Source organism: Triticum urartu, chromosome 3, assembly GCF_003073215.2.
Source record: "Triticum urartu cultivar G1812 chromosome 3, Tu2.1, whole genome shotgun sequence".
NCBI classification, from domain to species: Eukaryota; Viridiplantae; Streptophyta; class Magnoliopsida; order Poales; family Poaceae; genus Triticum; species Triticum urartu.
The window spans coordinates 2428839-2452763 of NC_053024.1; the positions used below are offsets into that span (position 1 = coordinate 2428839).

Genomic DNA, 23925 nt, shown 5'->3' on the forward strand with positions numbered 1-23925 from the left:
CAATCCCGGTGGTAGGGACGGGGACCTCGTCGGTCCTCGCCGGGCATGTCCACAAACGGCGGGGCAAACGCCACCTCTTGAGGGTTGGAAGCGGCAAGCCGGGAGACGGCGCCATGCGCGTGGTGGGCGTGTGGGTCTTTCCTTTTTTTTTTCTACGATCGGAGTGAGAAAGAAGACGACATGGAGAGAGGACATGAGGATCAGATCTAACAGCTACCAGATGGCTAAATCGCACGCTTGAAGGCCGATCGGCCCAAATTTGGGGCGACGCGCCGGCGCCTAGCACTGCCCTTTAGACCAATATTATTTACATGGCTAAGATAATCTAAAGTTCCCCTTTTCTATGCATATACTAGTGGAGTATCTGCATGCCTGGTTTATTCAGCCTATGCAAATGCAGACCATACACTTGAGATAGGAAATGGATTTGGGTCCTCATCCAGACGCGGCAAGGGCGCCGTCCACTCCATCCCGCAGCAGCAGCAGCCATGTCGCATCGGATCCTCAACACCTCCAAGCCCACGCTGCCGCCGGCGCCGCCGCCTCAGCTGATCCACCACCCGCCCCAGCAACCGACAGCACCGAAGCTCGGCCGCCGTGCCGCCGCGGTCGCGGTCGCCATCGCGGCCTCGCCGGCACTCCTCGGCGCCGTCTCCCCGTCCGCCCGGGCGCAGGAAGCGGCAGCAGCAGCAGCGTCGGCACCCTGCATCGACGAGCTGCCGATCACGGCCAAGGCGTTCCTGGACGTGTCCATCGGCGGCGAGCCGGCGGGCCGCATCACGGTGGGCCTGTTCGGCGACGCGGCGCCGGCCGGCGCGGCCCGGTTCCTGTCGCTCGCCACGGGCGTCGGGTACCGGCGCAAGGAGTTCGTGAAGGTGGTGCCGGGCTACGTGCAGCACGCCGGCGTGGTCTCCTACCCGGTCATCCCCGCGGTGACCGACCGGCTGGCCGCCGAGATGGAGGCCGCGCGCGCGGGGTGCGTTGGCGGCGGCGCGATGAACGCGGCGGGGGCGGTGTCGATCGTGGTGCGGGACCCGAGCCTGCCGCCGCCGAAGCCGAAGCTGGTGGCGCGGGGCGGGCGGCTGAAGATCGAGGAGGAGCAGGTGGGCGTGGTGCCCAACGGCACCGAGTTCGTGATCGCCACCAGGGACTCCCCCGAGCTGGACGCGTCGGCGCTGGTGGTGGGCCGCGTCGTCGCCGGCATGGACGTCGTCGGCAGGATCGCCGCCGTGGCCACCGTCAAGGACAACACCGGCTCGGCCTACTTCAAGTCAGTGCTACGCTAGCTCTCGCTCTTTCTTGCCGCAAGCAAAATTCATCGGCCTTCTTCTGTCCAAGAAGAAGACTGCATCTTTTTTACGATCGAGAACGAATGTGATTTTGCAGGGTGGCGAAGCTGATCGGGGACAAGAGAGCGGTGGTCGCAGAGCGAGGGTTCAACCGCCCCTACACCAAGATCCTAGTAACCAACTGTGGAGTCCTTGAGCAGCAGTAGTAGTAGTGGAATAAGAAAGATATATATACTTGAGATTCATGCATGGCTTTCTTTCCCTTTTCATTCTTTCCTGTCGTCCACATTGCAACCAGTCTTAGATCATCCAAAGGCGTCCAAGGACAGTGAATTTGTTGCAAAATGGAGTCGAGTTTTGTTGTTTGAAAAGGAAAGGTTAAACCTCCGGGCTTCTAGATCCACTAATGCATGCAACTATAATATTATTCTCACTAGAAGGGAGAAACAGCCGGAGGGGAGGAAGAAGCTCGCTGGCAGGCTACCCCATCATCTATCTTAGGGTGGGGGGTTGGGGCGGCAGCACGACGGTGGTGCAAGTTCGCCCGAGAAAAAACCGGTCCCTGCCGAGGCTAGAGGAATGGCCAGGGGCGGCGGCAGCATGATGGTGGGAGGAGGTTGAGGGGAGGGCGAGGTGGTGAGGCAACGCGGGAGCACCGCCGGCCGCCGGCGGTTCGGCCGGTGGTTGTGGAAGAAGAAGAATCATGGGCTGGAGGTAGATGAACAGGAAAACTGTTCAGAGGTGGAAGAAAGCTATACCCCGTTGCATCTACATCCGAAGGCCGAAAATGATTCAACTGATGATAATTTCAATTCCAATCGACTTACCCCTAGCCTCTCCCTTTTTCTCAACATTATTGAAGTCAAGCGACCATGATAGAAAAAAAGAATAGTTGTGAATAAAAGAGCATATCTTTTTGTTTTTTTATTCGGCTTGCTTTAGTGCTTGTAGTCGTTGCTAGGTGGTCTACGGATGTAGGTATAATTTTTTATTATTTCTGATGTTCGTGGTACTGTCATGATAGAATATGAATAGAACAAAATTTTTCTCAAAATAAAAAATCTATAACATTGAGAATGTTCCAGTGACGCGAAAGAGCATATTTGATACTGGTCGCTTGACTTCAATAATAATGATCCACCAATGCTGCATCTCTATGACGGGAAAGAACATTTTTTTTTCTATGTGTGCGAAAGAACATATTTGATGCTGCGAATAACTATAACATTGTCTATTTGTGAATAAAAGATTACTCATTCACGCTTATAATTCTAAGCGTAGAATGTCAGAAAGCTAAGAAAGGAGGTGACTGAGGCAACTCCATGATTTTCTTCTTCTTTGTTTGTTTTGACAAAGAGGTTAAACTCCGACTTCTGCATCATCATGATGCACACAACCATTCTTATTAGTTATCAAATAGAGTACAAAGAAAGACAACCACAGCTAAGCCATTAAAAATATGAACAAACACCTACAATTAAGTTAACTTCTTCTACAACAACGTCTTCAAGAAAGAATAAGCACCCCATGCCAACTTGCCATGTCTGGCAGAAGACGGCCAAGACAAGGATTTTCATCTTGGCTGCCAAGCCTAATTAAGGTCAACACAATGGCAAGGAGACAAACCTTCAAGTTCATTGTTGATGAGACCAACAGATGAAGGCCAAATCAAAAGTTTTCATCTTGGACATGAAGTTGTTTTTTAATTATCATTTTGGAGAAGGACCTTCCAGTAGTCATGCAAGCCTTCCATACTAGGCTGGAATGATGCTAGCGGAAGGGTGGGGCATCTTCCCACCATAGACAACCACCCATGCCATCAGAGGAGCACTACTAGGGAAAAGTCTATACACAGAATCTTACCAGCAGCGCGCTTTAAAATCAGGCGCTGCTGCTAAGTAGCAGTAGCGCGGGTTTTTAAACCTCGCTACTACTAAGTTGATAGCAGTAGCGCTGGTTTTTAACCCTCGCTACTACTAAGCGGTCTCTACCGTGCCCCCCGGGACATGCCATAGTAGTAGCGCGGGTTTTTAACCCTCGCTAGTACTAAGTTGATAGCAGTATCGCTGGTTTTTACCCCTCGCTACTACTAAGCGGTCTCTACCGTGCCCCTGGGCCATGCCATAGTAGTAGTGAGGGTTATAAACCCGTGCTACTACTAAGTTTTTACCCCTCGCTACTACTAAGAGGTCTCAACCGTGCCCCTCCGGGACATGCCATAGTAGTAGCGAGGGGTAAAATCCCTCGCTACTACTAAAGGTCCCATTTTGAAACAAAAACTTCAAAAATTAAAATCCTTCGAGATGTAGTTATATTACTACATCTACTAGGTAGGAAAATTTAAAAACTTAAATTTGGACATGTTTTGCAAAAAGTGTAGAGAAAATGTAAAACGGCTATAACTTTTGCATACGATGTTAGAAAAAAACGTATAATATATCAAAATGTTTCAAAAATTAAAATCCTTCGAGATGTAGTTATGTTCTTACATCTACTAGTTAGGAAAATTTAAAAACTTAAATTTGGACATGTTTTGCAAAAAGTGTAGGGAAAATGTAAAACGGCTATAACTTTTGCATACGATGTCAGAAAAAAACGTATAATATATCAAAATGTTCAGCACGAAAATCCGCATACGATGGAGATCGCCTATGACTTGTTTGCAAATTTTTAGAATCCTCAAATTCTAAAAGGAAAAAAGTTATGCTCAAATTTCAGTTTTTTTAATTTTGGTCAAATCTGATCAAACTGTGGTCAAACTACTTATTCAAGACGTATTAGTGTTACTAAATAATTATTCAAGAATATTAGTGTTACTAAATAATTATTTCAGTTTTTTGGAATTTTGGTCAAATCTGGTCAAACTGTGGTCAAACTTTGGTCAAAATGTGGTCAAACTCCTTATTCAAGAAAATATTAGTGTTACTAAATAATTATTGTGGTTTAGAACAATAGTTTTAAACTCAAACAGCGAAATGTGTGACTTCATGCTCAAGCTAAACTCCCGAGGGTTAATAGGATTGACATCTTACCATTGTCAGGAAAACAACAAGTGCAGACTTGGAATCGAGGGAGAATAGAACCCGGAAGTTAAGCGTGCTCAGGCTGGAGTAGTAAGAGGATGGGTGACCGTCCGGGAAGTTAGATGATTTGGAATGATGAGGGGTGATTAGAGATTAAATTGAGCAGCGATGAGTGTGATTAGAGATTAGAGGTTAAAATAATTCAGAAATTTGAAAATTCGGGCAAAAAATTTGAAAAAAATTCTGCGGGTTAGTAGTAGCGCGGGTTTTTACCCATGCTACTACTAACGAACGTAGTAGTAGCGCGGGTGCGCCCGCGCTACTGCTATACGTTAGCTGTAGCGCCGGCCCCCGCGCTGCTAATAGGCCCAAAACCCGCGCTGCTGCTAGGCTTTTCCCTAGTAGTGGAGGGCGGGCGGATGATGAAGATCATTGTCTTGACCAGCGCCGCTGTAGACCATCTCTGCTGACAACGATTGTCGCCGTCGCACCGCCCGCCTACCCGTTGCCGCCGACCACCGCGATCCACTGTCGCCGTCACACCAACGCCAAATTCCAATTTAGGGGAAGAGTTTTACGGGAAAAGCAAAAGCAGCTACCCTATCAACCTCCCCTAGATTATATGGACACCTCGTAAACCTATATTTAGGGGGGGGGGTTAGGGGAACCGTTGCCATGTATGAAGCATCACAAGTTTTTACAAATACAGCCATATGGAAAAAAATGCATTCAAATATTTGTGGTGTTGAAGTCTTCTTCCTTCTACATCCACCGATGATGCCCCATGAGAACAGCTTGATGCCACCTTTGAGTCTCGACCACGGCGGGGCAAACCTTTTTATACCCAGGAGATTATAGAAGTAGTGGTCGGGAAGTCGTCAATGCAGACCAACAACGCCGACAATCATGATCTGCGAAATAAATCGCTGCTCGGGAGAAGAAAAACTGGCCTGAAGAAACTCCAAAGACAATGAAAGCCGGCTGAATATAGAATCCACCAAAAACCTAATCTGACCGAATCCCAGAAGACCCACCAGAGACATTGCTCCACATTCCACACACCCCTCGCTGGTATACGGGTGCTGCAGTCTGGCTGGTATGGGATTGGAATTGCTAATCCCACAACCACCGTAATGGCATAGCCCGATACCCATTCCCCCTCTCCCGCGTCAGTCGTGAATCCAGCTCACGCAACCTGTAGCCTTCTCTTCACGAGCTGGGGTGTTTCATCCTGGCCCCTCTCCACCCTCTATCTTTTTTTCTCGGCCAAAGGAGGTATGCTGTATGAACGTTTGCTATATTATGCATATTTTTTGAAACATGATGCTGTGATCGTATAATTTTCGTACCAGCAAGTCGTCCATGCGAACTCATACGATTTTCGTGATCGTACAAATTTCGTAGCAGCAAGTATCGTATGCATATTACTAGTTCCGATGCTCTCTAGTTGAGCACCCTGGCTTTGTATACGTCAACAAAGGGGAAGAAATTGCGATTTACCACCTGTTAATCGGCTCGTCGATTTGCAAAAGAAACAATAGCGTCTTTGAACCAGTGAGGTGCACGGCACGAGCATTTACGGATCGATCGGGGCACACGTACGTAGGTCAATTCGGCCACGGTGGCCAGCGGGGCCTTCGCCATTGCCGCACGGCGATCTAGCAGCAGAGACTCACGTGACCCTCGTGTTGCCCCCCTTGTCCCTCCCCCTTGGCCGCCGCCCCCTCTAGATCTCATCTAGAGGGGCCGCCCCCCTTCCCCCTATAAATAGAGAGGCGAGGGGAGGGCTGCAGCACCACATCCAAGGCGCAGCCCCTCCCCTCCCCAACACCTCTCCTCCTCCGCGTGAGCTTGGCGAAGCCCTGCCGGAGAACTGCCACTCCATCACCACCACGCTGTCATGCTGCTGTTGGAGCCTTCTTCCTCAACCTCTCCCTCCTCCTTGCTGGATCAAGGCACGGGAGATGTCACCGGGCTGCACGTGTGTTCAATGCGGAGGCACCGTTGTTCGGTGCTTAGATCGGATTCGGCCGCGATCTGAATCGCTACGTGTACGACTCCTCCAACCGCGTTCTTGCAACGCTTCCGACTCGCGATCTTCAAGGGTATGAAGATGCACTCCCCTCTCGTTGCTAGTTACTCCATAGATTGATCTTGGTGATGCGTAGAATTTTTTTAGTTTCTACAACGATCCCCAACAGTGGCATCATGAGCTAGGTCTATGCGTAGTTTCTATGCACGAGCAGAACACAAGTTGTTGTGGGCGTCGATTTTGTCAATTTACTTGCCGTTACTAGTCTTATCTTGATTCGGCGGCATCGTGGGATGAAGCGGCCCAGACCGACCTTACACGTACGCTTACGTGAGACTGGTTCCACCGACTGACATGCACTAGTTGCATAAGGTGGCTAGCGCGTGTCTGTGTGACGCCCCGAGACCGATTTGCCAGGTGTCGTCCAGTTATTCGCTGTTGTTGCGTTGTCATTGCTTGCGTGTCATGCATCTCATATCATGTCATCGTGTGCATTTCATTTGCATACATGTTTGTCTCATGCATCCGAGCCTTTTTCCCGTTGTCCGTTTTGCATTCCGGCGCTCCTATATCCTCCGGTGTCCCTTTCTACCTTTCTTTCGTGTGTGGGGGTTAAACATTTCCGGATTGGACTGAGACTTGCCAAGTGGCCTTGGTTTACTACCGGTAGACCGCCTGTCAAGTTTCGTACCATTTGGACTTCGTTTGATGCTGTAACGGTTAACCGAGGGACCGAAAAGGCCTTGTGTGTGTTGCAGCCAAACACCCTTCCATTTTGGTCCAAAATCCACCAAAACTCTCTCCATCATTTAGAGCGTTCGATCACGATCGCGTGGCCGAAAACCGCACCTCATTTGGAGCTTCCTAACTCCCTCTACCTCTATAAATAGACCCCTTCATTTTCGTTTTCGGATCTTTTCCCCGAAACCCTAGCCATCTCCCTCCTCGCGCCGCCGGACACGTCCATCCCGCACCGGACATGTCCGCCGGACGCGTCACTCCGGCGAATCAGACGCCGCCACGTCGCCTCCTCCGCCACCCGAACCAACCAGCGCCCGCCACCTCAGCGCGCCTCCTCCCTCTCTCTCCTCCCGTGCCCGCCGCCGGCCCGCGGAGCCCAGGCGGGGCCCGCCCGGCCCGGATCGAGCGCCGCCACCCGGAGATGCCGCGCGAGCTCGCAGCTGCGCCCCCCTCGTCGCCGCCTGCGCCGCCAGGGCGCTTTCTCCGCCGCCTCGCGCCCGGCTCGCCGGCCGGAGCTCGCCGCCGGCCAGCCACCGCGAGCCGCCCCGCCTCCGACCATCTCCCACCGCCCGACATCGCCGCGGAGGACGCCGACACCGCCACCAACTCCGGCCGGCCTCCTCCTCGCCTCCTCACCGCCTCTCCCTCCTACTCCGGCGACGATGAGCAAGTCCGGCCACCACCGCGGCCATTTCCGGCGATCCTCGAAGTCCGTGCCCGAAACCCTAGATCTGTTTCTCGGAGGTATAAAATCTGCTAAGTCCCCGAGATTTCCATGTTTCATATGCCCATGTTCATCACGTCGTAACTTTGCATCCGTAGCTCCGTTTTGCGCGTTTAGCATATCAAAATGTTCGTCTCAGAGAGCACACCATTTCATCTCATTGCATCATTTTCATTTGAGTTCATCTTGATGCCCGAAATGCTGTTGGAAGAGTGCTATTTGAGATAATTGTCAGATCTGTTGCTCCAATTAGTTATTTGTCATTTTTTGCCATGATTATTGTGTGCATGATATGCTCATGAGCTCTACATATGTTTTGTTATATGCTTTGCCATCTTTTCAGAGGTGCAACCCATGTATTTTTGTGATGTGTGTGGTGACTAGCACAAGCTTGCAAAGTAGTGCATTCGTTAATGCTGATTTCAGGGACTTAGCAATTCCACTAAGTCCTTGATCTGTTTATTTCAATATGCCATATGTTCATGTTGTTTCCTAGTGATCCGTGCCTCTTTTGAGGATGATCAGTAAGAATGTTTTGTTAATCTTGTAGTGCTCTATACATCCATGTCTTGGTTAGCAATTATGGAGCACCCTACCTTGAGTCAATCGGGCTCTACTTTTGTCATTTCGTGAATCTGGGCAGATTGTCTACTTGTTAGCGATTTTGCCGAGGATGTTGTAGGTGATCCGTGCATGCTATGTTATTGTTCTTGCCATGTCTAGCTTTTATAATGTGTAGTCTTGATGGGTGTATGCTTAGATTGTCATGACATGCTCTGTAGTGAGTGCATCGAGCTCGTAAACATGCCTACTTGATATCTGATTTTGCATGCTCCAGTTTTCACTAAGTCTGAGAACTGATTATGTTTTTGCCATGTTCACATGCTTGCAATTGTATTTTCTGATCCCTTTTGGCTCAAGGTCACTAAGGGACTTTTGTTAAGCTCTTTGAGTAGCTCCATGCCATGCTTTACTTTGCCATCTTCAGGTCCTGTAGCATATAGTTTTCATGATCCAAAGTGTGCTACCTGATCTGAAATTCCAGACAAGTGTTAATTTCACTAAGCCTGAAATCTGTTTACCAAATGCATTTTTGCCATGCTTGTTTGAACCTGTTAGTGGATGAATTGGCCGTAGCTCAGTGTTCATCTTTTGTTAAGCATCATGAATGGATCCCTTCCATGTATTTTGTTGCCATGATTGAGTGCTGTAGTATGTCCATCTTGTTGCATTTAGATGGCTACTTGCTGTATATCGCAGACCGGTGTCATATTTGAATTGCTTGCCGTTTTCAAACCGTGACTCCGATTCCGGCGTTCTTTATATCGTTTTCAAGCGATTTCATCTCACCTTTCCAGTGGCACACTTGGATTTCCATGTTGAGGCCAGGTACAATCATTCCTTGTCAAATCATGCATATGCATCGCATACCGCATCCCGCATATCATATCATGTTCATGTGTTGGTTCTTTACTATGTTGTGTGCTTCTTTCCGGTGTTTGCTTCTTTGGGTTGGTTCCGGTAACGTCGCGTTTGTGAGGACCCATTCGTCTACGTCCGTTTGTCTTCTTCATGGACTCGTTCTTCTTCCTTGTGGGATTTCAGGCAAGATGACCATACCCTCGAAATCACTTCTATCTTTGCTTGCTAGTTGCTCGCTCTTTTACTATGCCTATGCTGCGATACCTATAACTTGCTTATCATGCCTCCCATATTGTTGAACCAAGCCTCTAACCTACCTTGTCCTAGCAAACCGTTGTTTGGCTATGTTACCGCGTTGCTCAGCCCCTCTTATAGCGTTGTTAGTTGCAGGTGAAGATTGAAGTATGTTCCTTGTTGGAACATGGAGTTGTTGTTCCTTGTTGGAACATGTTTTCTTGTTGGGATATCACTATATATCTTATTTAATTAATGCATCTATATACTTGGTAAAGGGTGGAAGGCTCGGCCTTATGCCTGGTGTTTTGTTCCACTCTTGCCGCCCTAGTTTCCGTCATATCGGTGTTATGTTCCCAGATTTTGCGTTCCTTACGCGGTTGGGTAATAATGGGAACCCCTTGACAGTTCGCCTTGAGTAAAACTCTTCCAGCAATGCCCAACATTGGTTTTACCATTCGCCACCTAGCCTTTTCTTTTCCCTTGGGGGTCGTGCGCCCAATGGTCATCTTTATTTTTAACCCCCTCGGGCCAGTGCTCCTCTGAGTGTTGGTCCGAACTGAGCTGCCTGCGGGGCCACCTCAGGGCAACTTGAGGTTTGGTTTTACTCGTAGCTAGTCTCATCTGAGTGTGCCCTGAGAACGAGATATGTGCAGCTCCTATCGGGATTTGTCGGCACATTCGGGCGGTGTTGCTGGTTTAGTTTTACCTTGTCGAAATGTCTTGTAACCGGGATTCTGAGTCTGATCGGGTCTTTCCGCTAGAAGGAATATCCTTCGTTGACCGTGAGAGCTTGTCATGGGCTAAGTTGGGACACCCCTGCAGGGATTTGAACTTTCGAAAGCCGTGCCCGCGGTTATGGGCAGATGGGAATTTGTTAACGTCCGGTTGTAGAAAACCTGAAGTTGACCTTAATTAAAATGCATCAACCGCGTGTGTAACCATGATGGTCTCTTCTCGGTGGGGTCCGGGAAGTGAACACGGTGTTGGAGTTATGCTTGACATAGGTTGTTCTAGGATCACTTCTTGATCATAGTTTCTCGACCGTGCTTTCCCTTCTCTTCTCGCTCTCTTTTGCGTATGTTAGCCACCATATATGCTAGTCGCTTGCTGCAGCTCCATCTCATACCTTTACCTTACCCATAAGCTTAAATAGTCTTGATCGCGAGGGTGCGAGATTGCTGAGTCCCCGTGGCTCACAAATACTTTCAAAACCAGCTTGCAGGTGCCGTTGAACCGTGCAGATGACACAACCAAGCTCAAGGAGGAGCTCGATGAAGATCTTGTCCTTTGTGTTGTTTCGTGCTAGTCGATCAGTAGTGGAGCCCAGTCGGAACGATCGGGGATCTGTGTAGCATTTGGGGTAGTCTTCTTTTATTTTGGTTCCGTAGTCGGACCTTGATTGTATTTGGATGATGTAATGCTTTATTCATGTAATTGTGTGAAGTGGCGATTGTAAGCCAATTATGTATCTTTCTCCCTATTGTATTACATGGGTTGTTTGCGAAGATTACCTCACTTGCGACATTGCTTTCAATGCGGCTATGCCTCTAAGTCGTGCTTCGACACGTGGGAGATATAGCCGCATCGAGGGCGTTACAGTCTGTCTCTCCCACTTTAGTCGGATCGGATTCGATGAAAAGGGTCCTTATGAAGGGTAAATAGAAATTGGCATATCACGTTGTGGTTTTGGCGTAGGTAAGAAACGTTCTTGCTAGAAACCTATAGCAGCCACGTAAAAACTTGCAACAACAATTAGAAGACGTCTAACTTGTTCTTGCAGCATATGCTGTGTGATGTGATATGGCCAAAAGGATGTGATGAATGATATATGTGATGTATGAGATTGATCATGTTCTTGTAATAGGAATCACGACTTGCATGCCGATGAGTATGACAACCGGCAGGAGCCATAGGGGTTGTCTTAATTTATTTATGACCTGCGTGTCAACATAAACGTCATGTAATTACTTTACTTTATTGCTAACCGTTAGCCATAGTAGTAGAAGTAATAGTTGGCGAGACAACTTCATGAAGACACAATGATGGAGATCATGATGATGGAGGTCATGGTGTCATGCCGGTGACAATGATGATCATGGCGCCCCGAAGATGGAGATCAAAAGGAGCAAAATGATATTGGCCATATCATGTCACTATTTGATTGCATGTGATGTTTATCATGTTTTACATCTTATTTGCTTAGAACGACGGTAGCATAAATAAGATGATCCCTCGCAATAATTTCAAGAAAGTGTTCCCCCTAACTGTGCACCGTTGCTAAGGTCCGTTGTTCCGAAGCACCACGTGATGATCGGGTCTGATAGGTTTTAACGTTCGCATACAACGCGTGTAAGCCAGATTTACGCACGCAATACACTTAGGTTGACTTGACGAGCCTAGCATGTACAGACATGGCCTCGGAACACGGAAGACCGAAAGGTCGAACATGAGTCGTATAGAAGATACGATCAACATGAAAATGTTCACCGATGATGACTAGTCTGTCTCACGTGATGATCGGACACGGCCTAGTTGACTCAGATCATGTATCACTTAGATGACTAGAGGGATGTCTATCTGAGTGGGAGTTCATTAAATAATTTGATTAGATGAACTTAATTATCATGAAGATAGTCTAAAATTCTTTGCAATATGTCTTGTAGATCAAATATCCCACGCTAATATTGCCCTCAACTTCAACGCGTTCCTAGAGAAAACCAAGCTGAAAGACGATGGCAGCAACTACACAGACTGGGTCCGTAACCTGAGGATTATCCTCATAGCTGCCAGGAAAGCATATGTCCTTGATGCACCGCTAGGTGAAGCACGTGTTTTCCCAGCAGAACAAGACGTTATGAACACTTGGCAGACGCGTAGTGATGATTACTCCCTGGTTCAGTGCGGCATGCTTTACAGCTTAGAACCGGGGCTCCAAATGTTTTTTGAGCAACACGGAGCATATGAGATGTTCCAAGAGCTGAAAATGGTTTTCCAAGCTCATGCCCGGGTCGAGAGATATGAAGTCTCCGACAAGTTCTACAGTTGTAAGATGGAGGAGAATAGTTCCGTCAGCGAGCACATACTCAAAATGTCTGGGTTGCACAACCGCTTGTCTCAGCTGGGAGTTAATCTCCCGGATGATGCGGTCGTTGACAGAATCCTTCAGTCGCTCCCACCTAGCTACAAGAGCTTTGTGATGAACTTGAATATGTAGGGGATGGAAAAGACCATTCCTGAGGTATATTCAATGCTGAAATCAGCGGAGGTGGAAATCAAAAAGGAACATCAAGTGTTGATGGTGAATAAAATCACTAAGTTCAAGAAAGGCAAGGGTAAAAAGAACTTCAAGAAGGACGGCAAGGGAGTTGCCGCGCCCAGTAAGCAAGCTGCCGGGAAGAAGCCAAAGAATGGACCCAAGCCTGAGACTGAGTGCTTTTATTGCAAGGGAAACGGTCACTGGAAGCAGAACTGCCCCAAGTACTTAGCGGATAAGAAGGCCGGCAATGCCAAAGGTATATGTGATATACATGTTATTGATTTGTACCTAACCAGCGCACGTAGTAGCTCCTGGGTATTTGATACCGGTGCAGTTGCTCATATTTGTAACTCAAAACAGGAACTGCGGAATAAACGGAGACTGGCGAAGGACGAGGTGACGATGCGCATCAGGAATGATTCCAAGGTCGATGTGATCGCCGTCGGCACGCTACCTCTACATTTTGAAGGAAATATGCCCTAGAGGCAATAATAAAGTTATTATTTATTTCCTTATATCATGATAAATGTTTATTATTCATGCTAGAATTGTATTAACCGGAAACATAATACATGTGTGAATACATAGACAAACAGAGTGTCACTAGTATGCCTCTACTTGACTAGCTCAGTGATCAAAGATGGTTAAATTTCCTAGCCATTGACATGGGTTTTCATTTGATTAATGGGATCACATCATTAGGAGAATGATGTGATTGACATGACCCATTCCGTTAGCTTAGCACACGATCGTTTAGTATGTTGCTATTGCTTTCTTCATGACTTATACATGTTCCTATGACTATAAGATTATGCAACTCCCGTTTACCGAAGGAACACTTTGTGTGCTACCAAACGTCACAACATAACTGGGTGATTATAAAGGTGCTCTACAGGTGTCTCCGAAGGTACTTGTTGGGTTGGCGTGTTTCAAGATTAGGATTTGTCACTCCGATTGTCGGAGAGGTATCTCTGGGCGCTCTCAGTAATGCACATCACTTAAGCCTTGCAAGCATTGCAACTAATGAGTTAGTTGCGGGATGATGTATTACGGAACGAGTAAAGAGACTTGCCGGTAACGAGATTGAACTAGGTATTGAGATACCGACGATCGAATCTCAGGCAAGTAACATACCCATGACAAAGGGAACAACGTATGTTGTTATGCGGTCTGACCGATAAAGATCTTCGTAGAATATGTAGGAGCCAATATGAGCATCCAGGTTCCACTATTGGTTATTGACCGGAGACGTGTCTCGGTCATGTCTACATAGTTCTCGAACCCGTAGGGTCCGCACGCTTAACGTTACGATGACAGTTATATTATGAGTTTATATGTTTTGATGTACCGAAGGTTGTTCGGAGTCCCGGATGTGATCATGGACATGACGAGGAGTCTCGAAATGGTCAAGACATGAAGATTGATATATTGGAAGCCTATGTTTGGATATCGGAAGTGTTCCGGGTAAAATCGGGATTTTACCGGAGTACCGGGAGGTTACCGGAACCCCCCGGGAATCAAATGGGCCTTAGTGGGCCTAGGTGGAAGAGAGGAGAGGAGGCAAGGGCTGGCCGCACGCCCCTCCCCCCTAGTCCGAATAGGACAAGGAGAGGGGGGCGGCGCCCCCCTTTCTTCCTTCTCCTCCACTCCTTCCCCCTCAAGTCCTAATCCAACTAGGAAAGGGGGGAGTCTACTCCCATTGGGAGTAGGACTCCTCCTGGCGCGCCCTCTCCCTTGGCCGGCCACACCCCCCTTGCTCCTTTATATACGGGGGCAGGGGGGCACCCTAGAGACACAACAATTGATCATTGATCTCTTAGCCGTGTGCGGTGCCCCCCTCCACCATAGTCCACCTCGATAATACTGTAGCGGTGCTTAGGCGAAGCCCTGCGTCGGTAGAACATCAACATCGTCACCACGCCGTCGTGCTGACGAAACTCTCCCTCAAAACTCGGCTGGATCAGAGTTCGAGGGACGTCATCGGGCTGAACGTGTGCTGAACTCGGAGGTGCCGTACGTTCGGTACTTGATCGGTCGGATCGTGAAGACGTACGACTACATCAACCGCGTTGTGCTAACGCTTCCACTTTTGGTCTACGAGGGTACGTGGACAACACTCTCCCCTCTTGTTGCTATGCATCACCATGATCTTGCATGTGCGTAGGAATTTTTTTGAAATTTCTACGTTCCCCAACGCATTTACCTACGGGATTAGTTTTAAACCTCAATAATTGTTATTTAGTACCAACTTTGAGCATGAACATTGTATCTGGATCTCGTTTAATGCGAGATGGCTACTCATTTAAATCTGAGAATAATGGTTGTTCTATTTATATGAGAGACATGTTTTATGGTCATGCCCCGCTGGTCAATGGTTTGTTCTTATTTAATCTCGAACATGATGTTACACATATTCATAGTGTGAATGCCAAAAGGTGTATGGTTGATAATGATAGTCCCACATACTTGTGGCACTGCCGCCTTGGTCACATTGGTGTCAAACGCATGAAGAAACTCCATGCATATGGACTTTTGGAGTCTCTTGATTATGAATCATTTGACACGTGCGAATCATACCTCATGGGCAAAATGACCAAGACTCCGTTCTCCGGAACAATGGAGCGAGCAACCAACTTATTGGAAATCATACATTCTGATGTGTGCGGTCCAATAAGTGTTGAGGCTCACGGTGGCTATCATTATGTTCTCATCCTCACTGATGACTTGAGTAGATATGGGTATGTCTACTTAATGAAACACAAGTCTGAGACCTTTGAAAAGTTCAAGGAATTTTAGAGTGAGGTCGAGAATCAACGTAACAGGAAAATCAAATTCTTATGATCAAATCGTGGGGGAGAACTTTTGAGTCACGAATTTGGCACGCACTTAAGGAAATGCGGAATTGTTTCACAACTCACGCCGCCTGGAACACCTCAGCGTAATGGTGTGTCCGAACGTCCTAATCGCACTCTATTGGATATGGTACGATCTATGATGTCTCTTACTGATCTACCGCTGTCATTTTGGGGTTATGCTATAGAGACTGCCGCATTCACTTTAAATAGGGCTCCGTCGAAATCCGTTGAGACGACACCGTATGAATTGTGGTTTGGTAAGAAACCTAAGCTGTCGTTTCTGAAAGTTTGAGGATGCGATGCTTATGTCAAGAAACTTCAACCTGAAAAGCTCGAACCCAAATCGGAAAAATGCGTCTTCATAGGATACCCTAAAGAAACTATTGGGTATACCTTCTACCTCAGATCCGAAGGCAAGATCTTTGTTGCCAAGAATGGATCCTTTCTAGAGAAAAGTTTCTCTCGAAAGAAGTAAGTGGGAGGAAAGTAGAACTTGATGAAGTATTGCCTCTTGAACCGGAGAGTGGCGCGGCTCAAGAAAATGTTCCTGAGGTGCCTGCATCGACTAGAGAGGAAGTTAATGATGATGATCATGAAACTTCAGATCAAGTTGCTACTGAACTTCATAGGTCCACAAGGACACGTTCCGCACTAGAGTGGTACGGGAACCCTGTCCTAGAAATCATGTTGTTAGACAATGGTGAACCTTCGAACTATGAAGAAGCGATGGCGGGCCCAGATTCCGACAAATGGTTGGAAGCCATGAAATCCGAGATAGGATGCATGTATGAAAACGAAGTATGGACTTTGACTGACTTGCCCGATGATCGGCGAGCCATAGAAAATAAATGGATCTTTAAGAAGAAGACAGACGCGGATGGTAATGTGACCATCTATAAGGCTCGGCTTGTCGCTAAGGGTTATCGACAAGTTCAAGGGGTTGACTACAATGAGACTTTCTCACCCGTAGCGAAGCTGAAGTCCGTCCGAATCATGTTAGCAATCGCCGCATTCTATGATTATGAGATATGGCAAATGGACGTCAAAACAACATTCCTTAATGGTTTCCTTAAGGAAGAATTGTATATGATGCAACCGGAAGGTTTTGTCGATCCTAAGAATGCTGACAAGGTGTGCAAGCTCCAACGCTCAATCTATGGGCTGGTGCAAGCCTCTCGGAGTTGGAACATTCGATTTGATGAGATGATCAAAGCGTTTGGGTTTACGCAGACTTATGGAGAAGGCTGTGTTTACAAGAAAGTGAGTGGGAGCTCTGTAGCTTTTCTCATATTATATGTGGATGACATACTATTGATGGAAAATGATACATAATTCTTGGAAAGCATAAAGGCCTACTTGAACAAGTGTTTTTCAATGAAGGACCTTGGAGAAGCTGCTTATATATTAGGCATCAAGATCTATAGAGATAGATCGAGACGCCTCATTGGTCTTTCACAAAGTACGTACCTTGACAAGATATTGAAGAAGTTCAATATGGATAAGTCCAAGAAGGGATTCTTGCCTGTATTGCAAGGTATGAGATTGAGCACGGCTCAATGCCCGACCACGGCAGAAGATAGAGGAAAGATGAGTGTCGTCCCCTATGCATCGGCCATAGGGTCTATTATATATGCCATGCTGTGTACCAGATCTGATGTAAACCTTGCCATGAGTTTGGTAGGGAAGTACCAAAGTAATCCCGGCATGGAACACTGGACAACGGTCAAGAATATCCTGAAGTACCTGAAAAGGACTAAGGATATGTTTCTCGTCTATGGAGGTGAAGAAGAGCTCGTCGTAAAGGGTTACGTCGATGCTAGCTTCGACACAGATCTGGATGACTCTAAGTCACAAACCGGATATGTGTATATTTTGAATGGTGGGGCAGTCAGCTGGTGTAGTTGCAAGCAAAGCGTCGTGGCGGGATCTACATGTGAAGTGGAGTACATGACAGCCTCGGAGGCAGCACAAGAAGCAATCTGGATGAAGGAGTTCATTACCGACCTAGGAGTTATTCCCAAAGCGTCGGGCCCGATGACTCTCTTCTGTGACAACACTGGAGCTATTTCCCTTGCCAAGGAGCCCAGGTTTCATAGGAAGACCAGGCATATCAAGCGTCGCTTCAACTCCATTCGTGAAAATGTTCAAAATGGATACATAGATATTTGTAAAGTGCATACGGACCTGAATATCGCAGATCCGTTGACTAAACCTCTTCCTCGAGCAAAACATGATCAACACCAGAACTCTATGGGTGTTCGATTCATCACAATGTAACTAGATTATTGACTTAGTGCAAGTGGGAGACTGTTGGAAATATGCCCTAGAGGCAATAATAAAATGGTTATTATTATATTTTCTTGTTCATGATAATTGTCTATTGTTCATGCTATAATTGTGTTATCCGAAAATCGTAATACATGTGTGAATACATAGACCACAACATGTCCCTAGTGAGCCTCTAGTTGACTAGCTCGTTGATCAATAGATGGTTATGGTTTCCTGACCATGGACATTGGATGTCATTGATAACGGGATCACGTCATTAGGAGAATGATGTGATGGACAAGACCCAATCCTAAGCATAGCGCAAGATCGTGTAGTTCGTCTGCTAAAGCTTTTCTAATGTCAAGTATCTTTTCCTTAGACCATGAGATTGTGCAACTCCCAGATACTGTAGGAATACTTTGGGTGTGCCAAACGTCACAACGTAACTGGGTGACTATAAACCTGCACTACGGGTATCTCTGAAAGTGTCTCTTGGGTTGGCACGAATCGAGACTGGGATTTGTCACTCCGTATGACGGAGAGGTATCTCTAGGCCCACTCGGTAAGACATCATCATAATGAGCTCAATGTGACTAAAATTTGGTCACGGGATGATGTGTTACACAACGAGTAAAGTGACTTGCCGGTAACGAGATTGAACGAGGTATTGGGATACCGACGATCAAATCTCGGGCAAGTAACGTACCGATTGACAAAGGGAATTGTATACGGGATTGCTTGAATCCTCGACATCGTGGTTCATCCGATGAGATCATCGTGGAACATGTGGGAGCCAACATGGGTATCCAGATTCCGCTGTTGGTTATTGGCCGGAGAGTTGTCTCGGTCATGTCTGCATGGTTCCCGAACCCGTAGGGTCTACACACTTAAGGTTCGATGACGCTAGGGTTATTAGGAAGATATGTATGTGATTACCAAATGTTGTTCGGAGTCCCGGATGAGATCCCGGACGAAACGAGGAGTTCCGGAATAGTCCGGAGATGAAGATTTATATATGGGAAGTCATCATACGGTCACCGGAAATATTCAAGGGTATACTAGTATTGTACCGGGACCACCGGAGGGGTTCCGGGGGTCCACCGGGAGGGTCCACCTGCCCCGGAGGGCCTTATGGGCTGTAGGTGGAAGGGAACCAGCCCCTAGTGGCCCGGGCGCCATTCCCCCCTAGGGCCCATGCACCTAGGGTTTGAGGGAACCCTAAAGGGGGGCGCCCCCCTTGCTTGGGGGGCAGCCCCTCCCCCTTGGCCGCCGCCCCCCTCTAGATCTCATCTAGAGGGGCCGGCCCCTTCCCCCTTCCCCCTATAAATAGAGGGGCGAGGGGAGGGCTGCAACACCACATCCAAGGTGCAGCCCCTCCCCTCCCCAACACCTCTCCTCCTCCGCGTGAGCTTGGCGAAGCCCTGCCAGAGAACTACCACTCCATCACCACCACGCCGTCGTGCTACTGTTGGAGACTTCTTCCTCAACCTCTCCCTCCTCCTTACTGGATCAAGGCGCGGGAGACGTCACCGGGCTGCACGTGTGTTGAACGCGGAGGCACCATTGTTCGGTACTTAGATCGGATTTGGCCGTGATCTGAATCGCTACGTGTACGACTCCTCCAACCGCGTTCTTGCAACGCTACCGACTCGCGATCTTCAAGGGTATGAAGATACACTCCCCTCTCGTTGCTAGTTACTCCATAGATTGATCTTGGTGATGCGTAGAATTTTTTTAATTTCTGCAACGATCCCCAACACCTCCTCCTCCATGGCGCCAAAAGAGGGAGGCCGCCTCGCGCCGCCGGCGTCCCGGAGCTCGCCGGTCTTCCGCGCATCTCCATGCCACCATGTCAGACCACCTCACCACCGGCGACGAGCCCCGGTGCGCCCTCCATCTCATTCCTTTCTTCCTTGTTTCTCTTTTTTCCTCTCCATGTCCCTCCGATTTTACTCACCTCCCATGCCCATGCCTGCGTAGGTCGTCGACATGGCCAACGAGGAGCTCTCTGCCTTGGCCGTGAAGAGGACCCTCACACCGTCGTTTTGCTCTCCTCTGCACTGGATCCGGTCCCTCTACAACAGCCGTCGCTGGATCTGGTCTCCGCTGCCCGTCCGCACCTCCGGCGACCCTTGCCATCGCTGGATCGAACCATTGGCACCATTGATAGCACGCACGGGGTCGAGATTTTTTTTCGTTTTTGAAAACAGATAGTTAGTAGTAACACACGTACTAGTAGCGTGGGATGCACCGCGCTATTACTATTAGTTAGCTGTAGCGCCTTAGTAGTAGCGCAGGCACCCACGCTACTATTAGCTTTTAACCCGCGTTACTACTAGGCTTTTTCCTAGTAGTGTAAGCACACTGATGAAAAGGGGAAAGAGCAGGGTGAACATTATTCTTACACTGGTACAATACCTCTGCCTTGCCGTCTCAGACCAAACTCGAAGAATCCCTAAAGCAAACGTGAAAAAAGTTTCACCCCGACCATTCACCGAATCCCTCTTCTCCATTGACCTAGATAGGGTGGGCCTCCGTTGAAGATCGTTGCGCTGGACCACCAATGCCACTGTCTAGCATCGCTTGAAGAAGACTGCCACTCGAACACACATCTCATTCGACATCCCACAACATCCCTCCAACTCCTCCACAAACAAGCTAGCCGCCCCCAATCAAGATCTCCTGTCCTCGCCGGCGCGGCACGGGATTTGCATGGCGGCGGCTAAGGTACGTCTCGGGGGAGGAAAGCTGATAAGAGAAAAGTACTCCCTCCATTCATTATTACAAGATATAAATGAGTTTTAGTGTATTTATTCACTCTTAGCCCGTATGTACTACCTCTGTTCCTACTAAACATAAGATGATTTGACCAAAACATATTACATATGCGAACAAAGTGTGTAGTTTATATACATTGAAATACCCAATACTACATTTTATAATTCGAAACGGAGGTCATACATTTTTAGTCACGGCGGAGTTGATGTTCCCTTGAAAAGATTTCGTAGACATTCCTTAACCCGAACACACTTGGTCCCACATGACACTAGGAACGGTTTCCTAGCTGACGTGTCGTCGTTTTTGAACCCAGACGTGCACGTGGCGGTCCAAGTTGGCATTCACCTCTGCCTTCTTCTTCTTCCTTCCTTCCCGTACTGGGCATTTCATCAAACACCAGGTCGGCACGAGAGGTAGCTCGTCTCCGGCAGGTCGCCGTCGGCTGCCACTCGCTTTCCGCTCCCAAAAGTACGCCGTCGTGATGTGTTCTTGCCGTTTCCGAGGACGGCCTAACACGTATGCCGGGAAGTCGCCGTCGAGGGTGCTCGCGCCCACGGTGGTGATCCACGGCGCGAGCGTCGGAATTCGCGGGAGCCAGCGTCGTTCCCGGCAGAGCAGGAGACCAGGGCGTTCTGCTGCATCGTTGCAGAACGCGGCGACGGTTCCGGCGGCTATCGTCACGCCGGCAGCGGCGAGCTGCCGAGACGAGCTACCTCGGGCGCTCACCAAGTGCTCGGTGAAATGCCTGGGACGAGGAGGAAGAAGAATGTGATGTTAATTAATTCTAAGCTCCAACACAAGGATGAAATGCAGTGTTGGTAGATCATGTTTGATCATAGCATTCCGATCGTCTTCGGGATCGAAATGTGCATTTGGCAGCATGGAGATTGCAATACTAAAAACTCCTAAATGAACAAGGGATGGACAGCCATCCCAGAAACAAAGAAAAGACCTTGTGTCGCACCATTTCGTGCCACCAAGGAAAGGATCAATCATGCCTACTGACTACTCTACTCTACTCTACTCTAGCAGTGAAACAGAGCAAGTTCGTAGCTTGGGAACCGATGATGGATCGATCAATCTGCTTAACTCTCACTCAGCATCAGCAACGCCTCCGCGGCCTCCAGTGTCCTCGCGCCCGGCCATCCTCCAGGACGGACGGGCACCTCCATCATCAGCCTCCATGGCGTCCGCACGGGGGGTACCAACGGCGTGCTCCAGGACGGGTAACATAGATGGAAGAGGCCGTCTCCAGAAATTCAGGGCCCCGATGCGAAATGCGAATTGGGGCCCTGAAATTTCTAGAATACACATTTTTTATGAAAGAAAAATGAATAAATTCAAACACTAGACAAATTATAGGCTTGTCAAGATACTAAAACGAAAAGACCAAACCTACTATGTATCTTCTCAAGATAATTTGATTGATAAACTGATGCATTTGCACACAATATACTCATCTATATAATCATTCAAGACAACAAAGTAGTCTAATTTAAATATGGTTTCAGTTTGAGCGCACCTAGTGGACAGATCGGTGATGTCCTGACCTTGGTATCGGCCACCGACTGTTTTTCTACTTGTGTGCTTTTTTAGATTTTTGTGTCATTATATTGAGAATAGAAAAGAGTATTTACAGGATCGTGTTATAGCGAAGAAAAACTGGATGACCTACGCGCAGAAACTTGGCATTAAGCAACCTCTCATAGAAAATTGCCAGATTGGGTCACCCAAACGTCCATTCACCAAAACCAAAACGCTGCATAATTTCAACGAGGAACGGCCATCCAACAGAATCAAAAGCACAAGCTATATTAATAAGTTAGATCATCAGAGAAGGCACCTTCTTGTGATGCAGTGTGCCTATGCGCGGATGGCTTGTTGTACCATAAGGAAATTCCTCATGCGAGCAGGGCTATGGCCTATGGGCTGCGCCTCTGGGCAGGAAACGAAGCGATCAAACAAACTAGCAGACATCGCCGCTAGCCTCCGTCTTAGAACAATTTTAGTATCGGTTGTTATGGGGTAACTGTCTTACTGTGTGGGATCACAAGATCAAAAAGGAAGGAACCCATGTCCTCATGTACTAGGATATACGTGGGAGGTTTGCCGATACGTCATCTAGCCAACTCGAAACACAAGCTATCATGCTTGGTCGCTTTTGGAACCAAAGTAGTACTAGAGTTACCGAGTTGGTAAGATTGACATTCTATGTGGTACTAAGCTCAATAATAATTCACAATAACATCAATGACCGAACATGTTGCTAGATGACAATCTGATTAATTATTGACGGGAGCTTGTACATATGATCAAAAATTGATCACTTGTGGATAAGCAGGGCAATGAGTTCGCCTGCGACGCCACATCGCTCTGTCATCTCGCGATCTATGTTTGTCACTGGGGATTTCTTCTCCATCCCCTTAAACGCATTCTCGCAATGATCACCAACGCCCTTGATATCCGACACGAGACTCGACGCGGTAATGTAGTCCCCATCATGAAGGAGAGTGCGGACGTCGACCTCGAGTTCGTTGCCCGCGAATTGATAGGACCAGAGGCAGACGTTTAACACGCCCCCCTCTGGCGTGCCCTTCTTTTTCTTGGCTAGGTCATCGATGACCTTGGCGTTGTGGTTGGCGGTGTCAACGGCGATCTTCACCGCGATGTTGGCAAGTTCCAACTCAGTGGAGGCATAGGTACTCTTTGGATCTATGTGCAGCATGGACATGCACAACAAGGCATTCTTGGTCTTGTTGCAAGTCCGGGCAAAAAAGCTGGCGTCGGCATCGGCGACAGAGATTCCGAAGGACATGATGCCGAGAATAATGAAAACCATGGCTACAGATGTTGCTCGGTTCGCCATTGCAACTTTCAGTTTGCACCTACCTAGGTGTCGTTGCTATCTCGGTGATTCTTTCTTCTATATGTAAAGGTACACACACGAGAAAATCCTTATGATATGACCCGCCTAAATGATTGTATGATTGTATATTTATTGTTCTCGCTAGATCAAATGTCATATCAAATCAAATCAATCAAATCAAACCGAATCAAATCAAATCAAATCAAATCAAATCAGATCTTTCCCTATAATATATATAATAATAAAGCAATTATCGCCTCTACCGCTCACCGTAGTGACACTTTTGCTAAAATCCCCCTGTGTTTCTCAATAATACAACCCACAGTCCTTTTTAAAGTGGATAATCTGAGAAAACGTTTCGTTCTTACACAAAGGACCCTGCATTTTTTAGTATTCAACCTGCAGTCCTTTTAAACGCATTGGCTCCTTCGATC

General features: G+C 47.7%; 2 protein-coding genes across 2 annotated transcripts; one reads left to right on the forward strand and one right to left on the reverse strand.

The window, feature by feature from the left end:
• The first annotated feature begins 387 nt into the window (after positions 1-387).
• Positions 388-1676, forward strand: LOC125542256 (peptidyl-prolyl cis-trans isomerase CYP26-2, chloroplastic-like). The gene is made up of 2 exons (XM_048705217.1): positions 388-1270; positions 1387-1676. The coding sequence occupies exons 1-2, from the start codon at positions 489-491 to the stop codon at positions 1493-1495; spliced, it is 891 nt and encodes a 296-aa protein (XP_048561174.1). The 5' UTR covers positions 388-488; the 3' UTR covers positions 1496-1676.
• A 21174-nt stretch (positions 1677-22850) lies between these two features.
• Positions 22851-23581, reverse strand: LOC125547460. The gene has a single exon (XM_048711322.1). It carries the CDS (start codon positions 23489-23491, stop codon positions 22949-22951), a length of 543 nt encoding a protein of 180 aa, XP_048567279.1. The 5' UTR covers positions 23492-23581; the 3' UTR covers positions 22851-22948.
• Between the last annotated feature and the right edge of the window lie 344 nt (positions 23582-23925).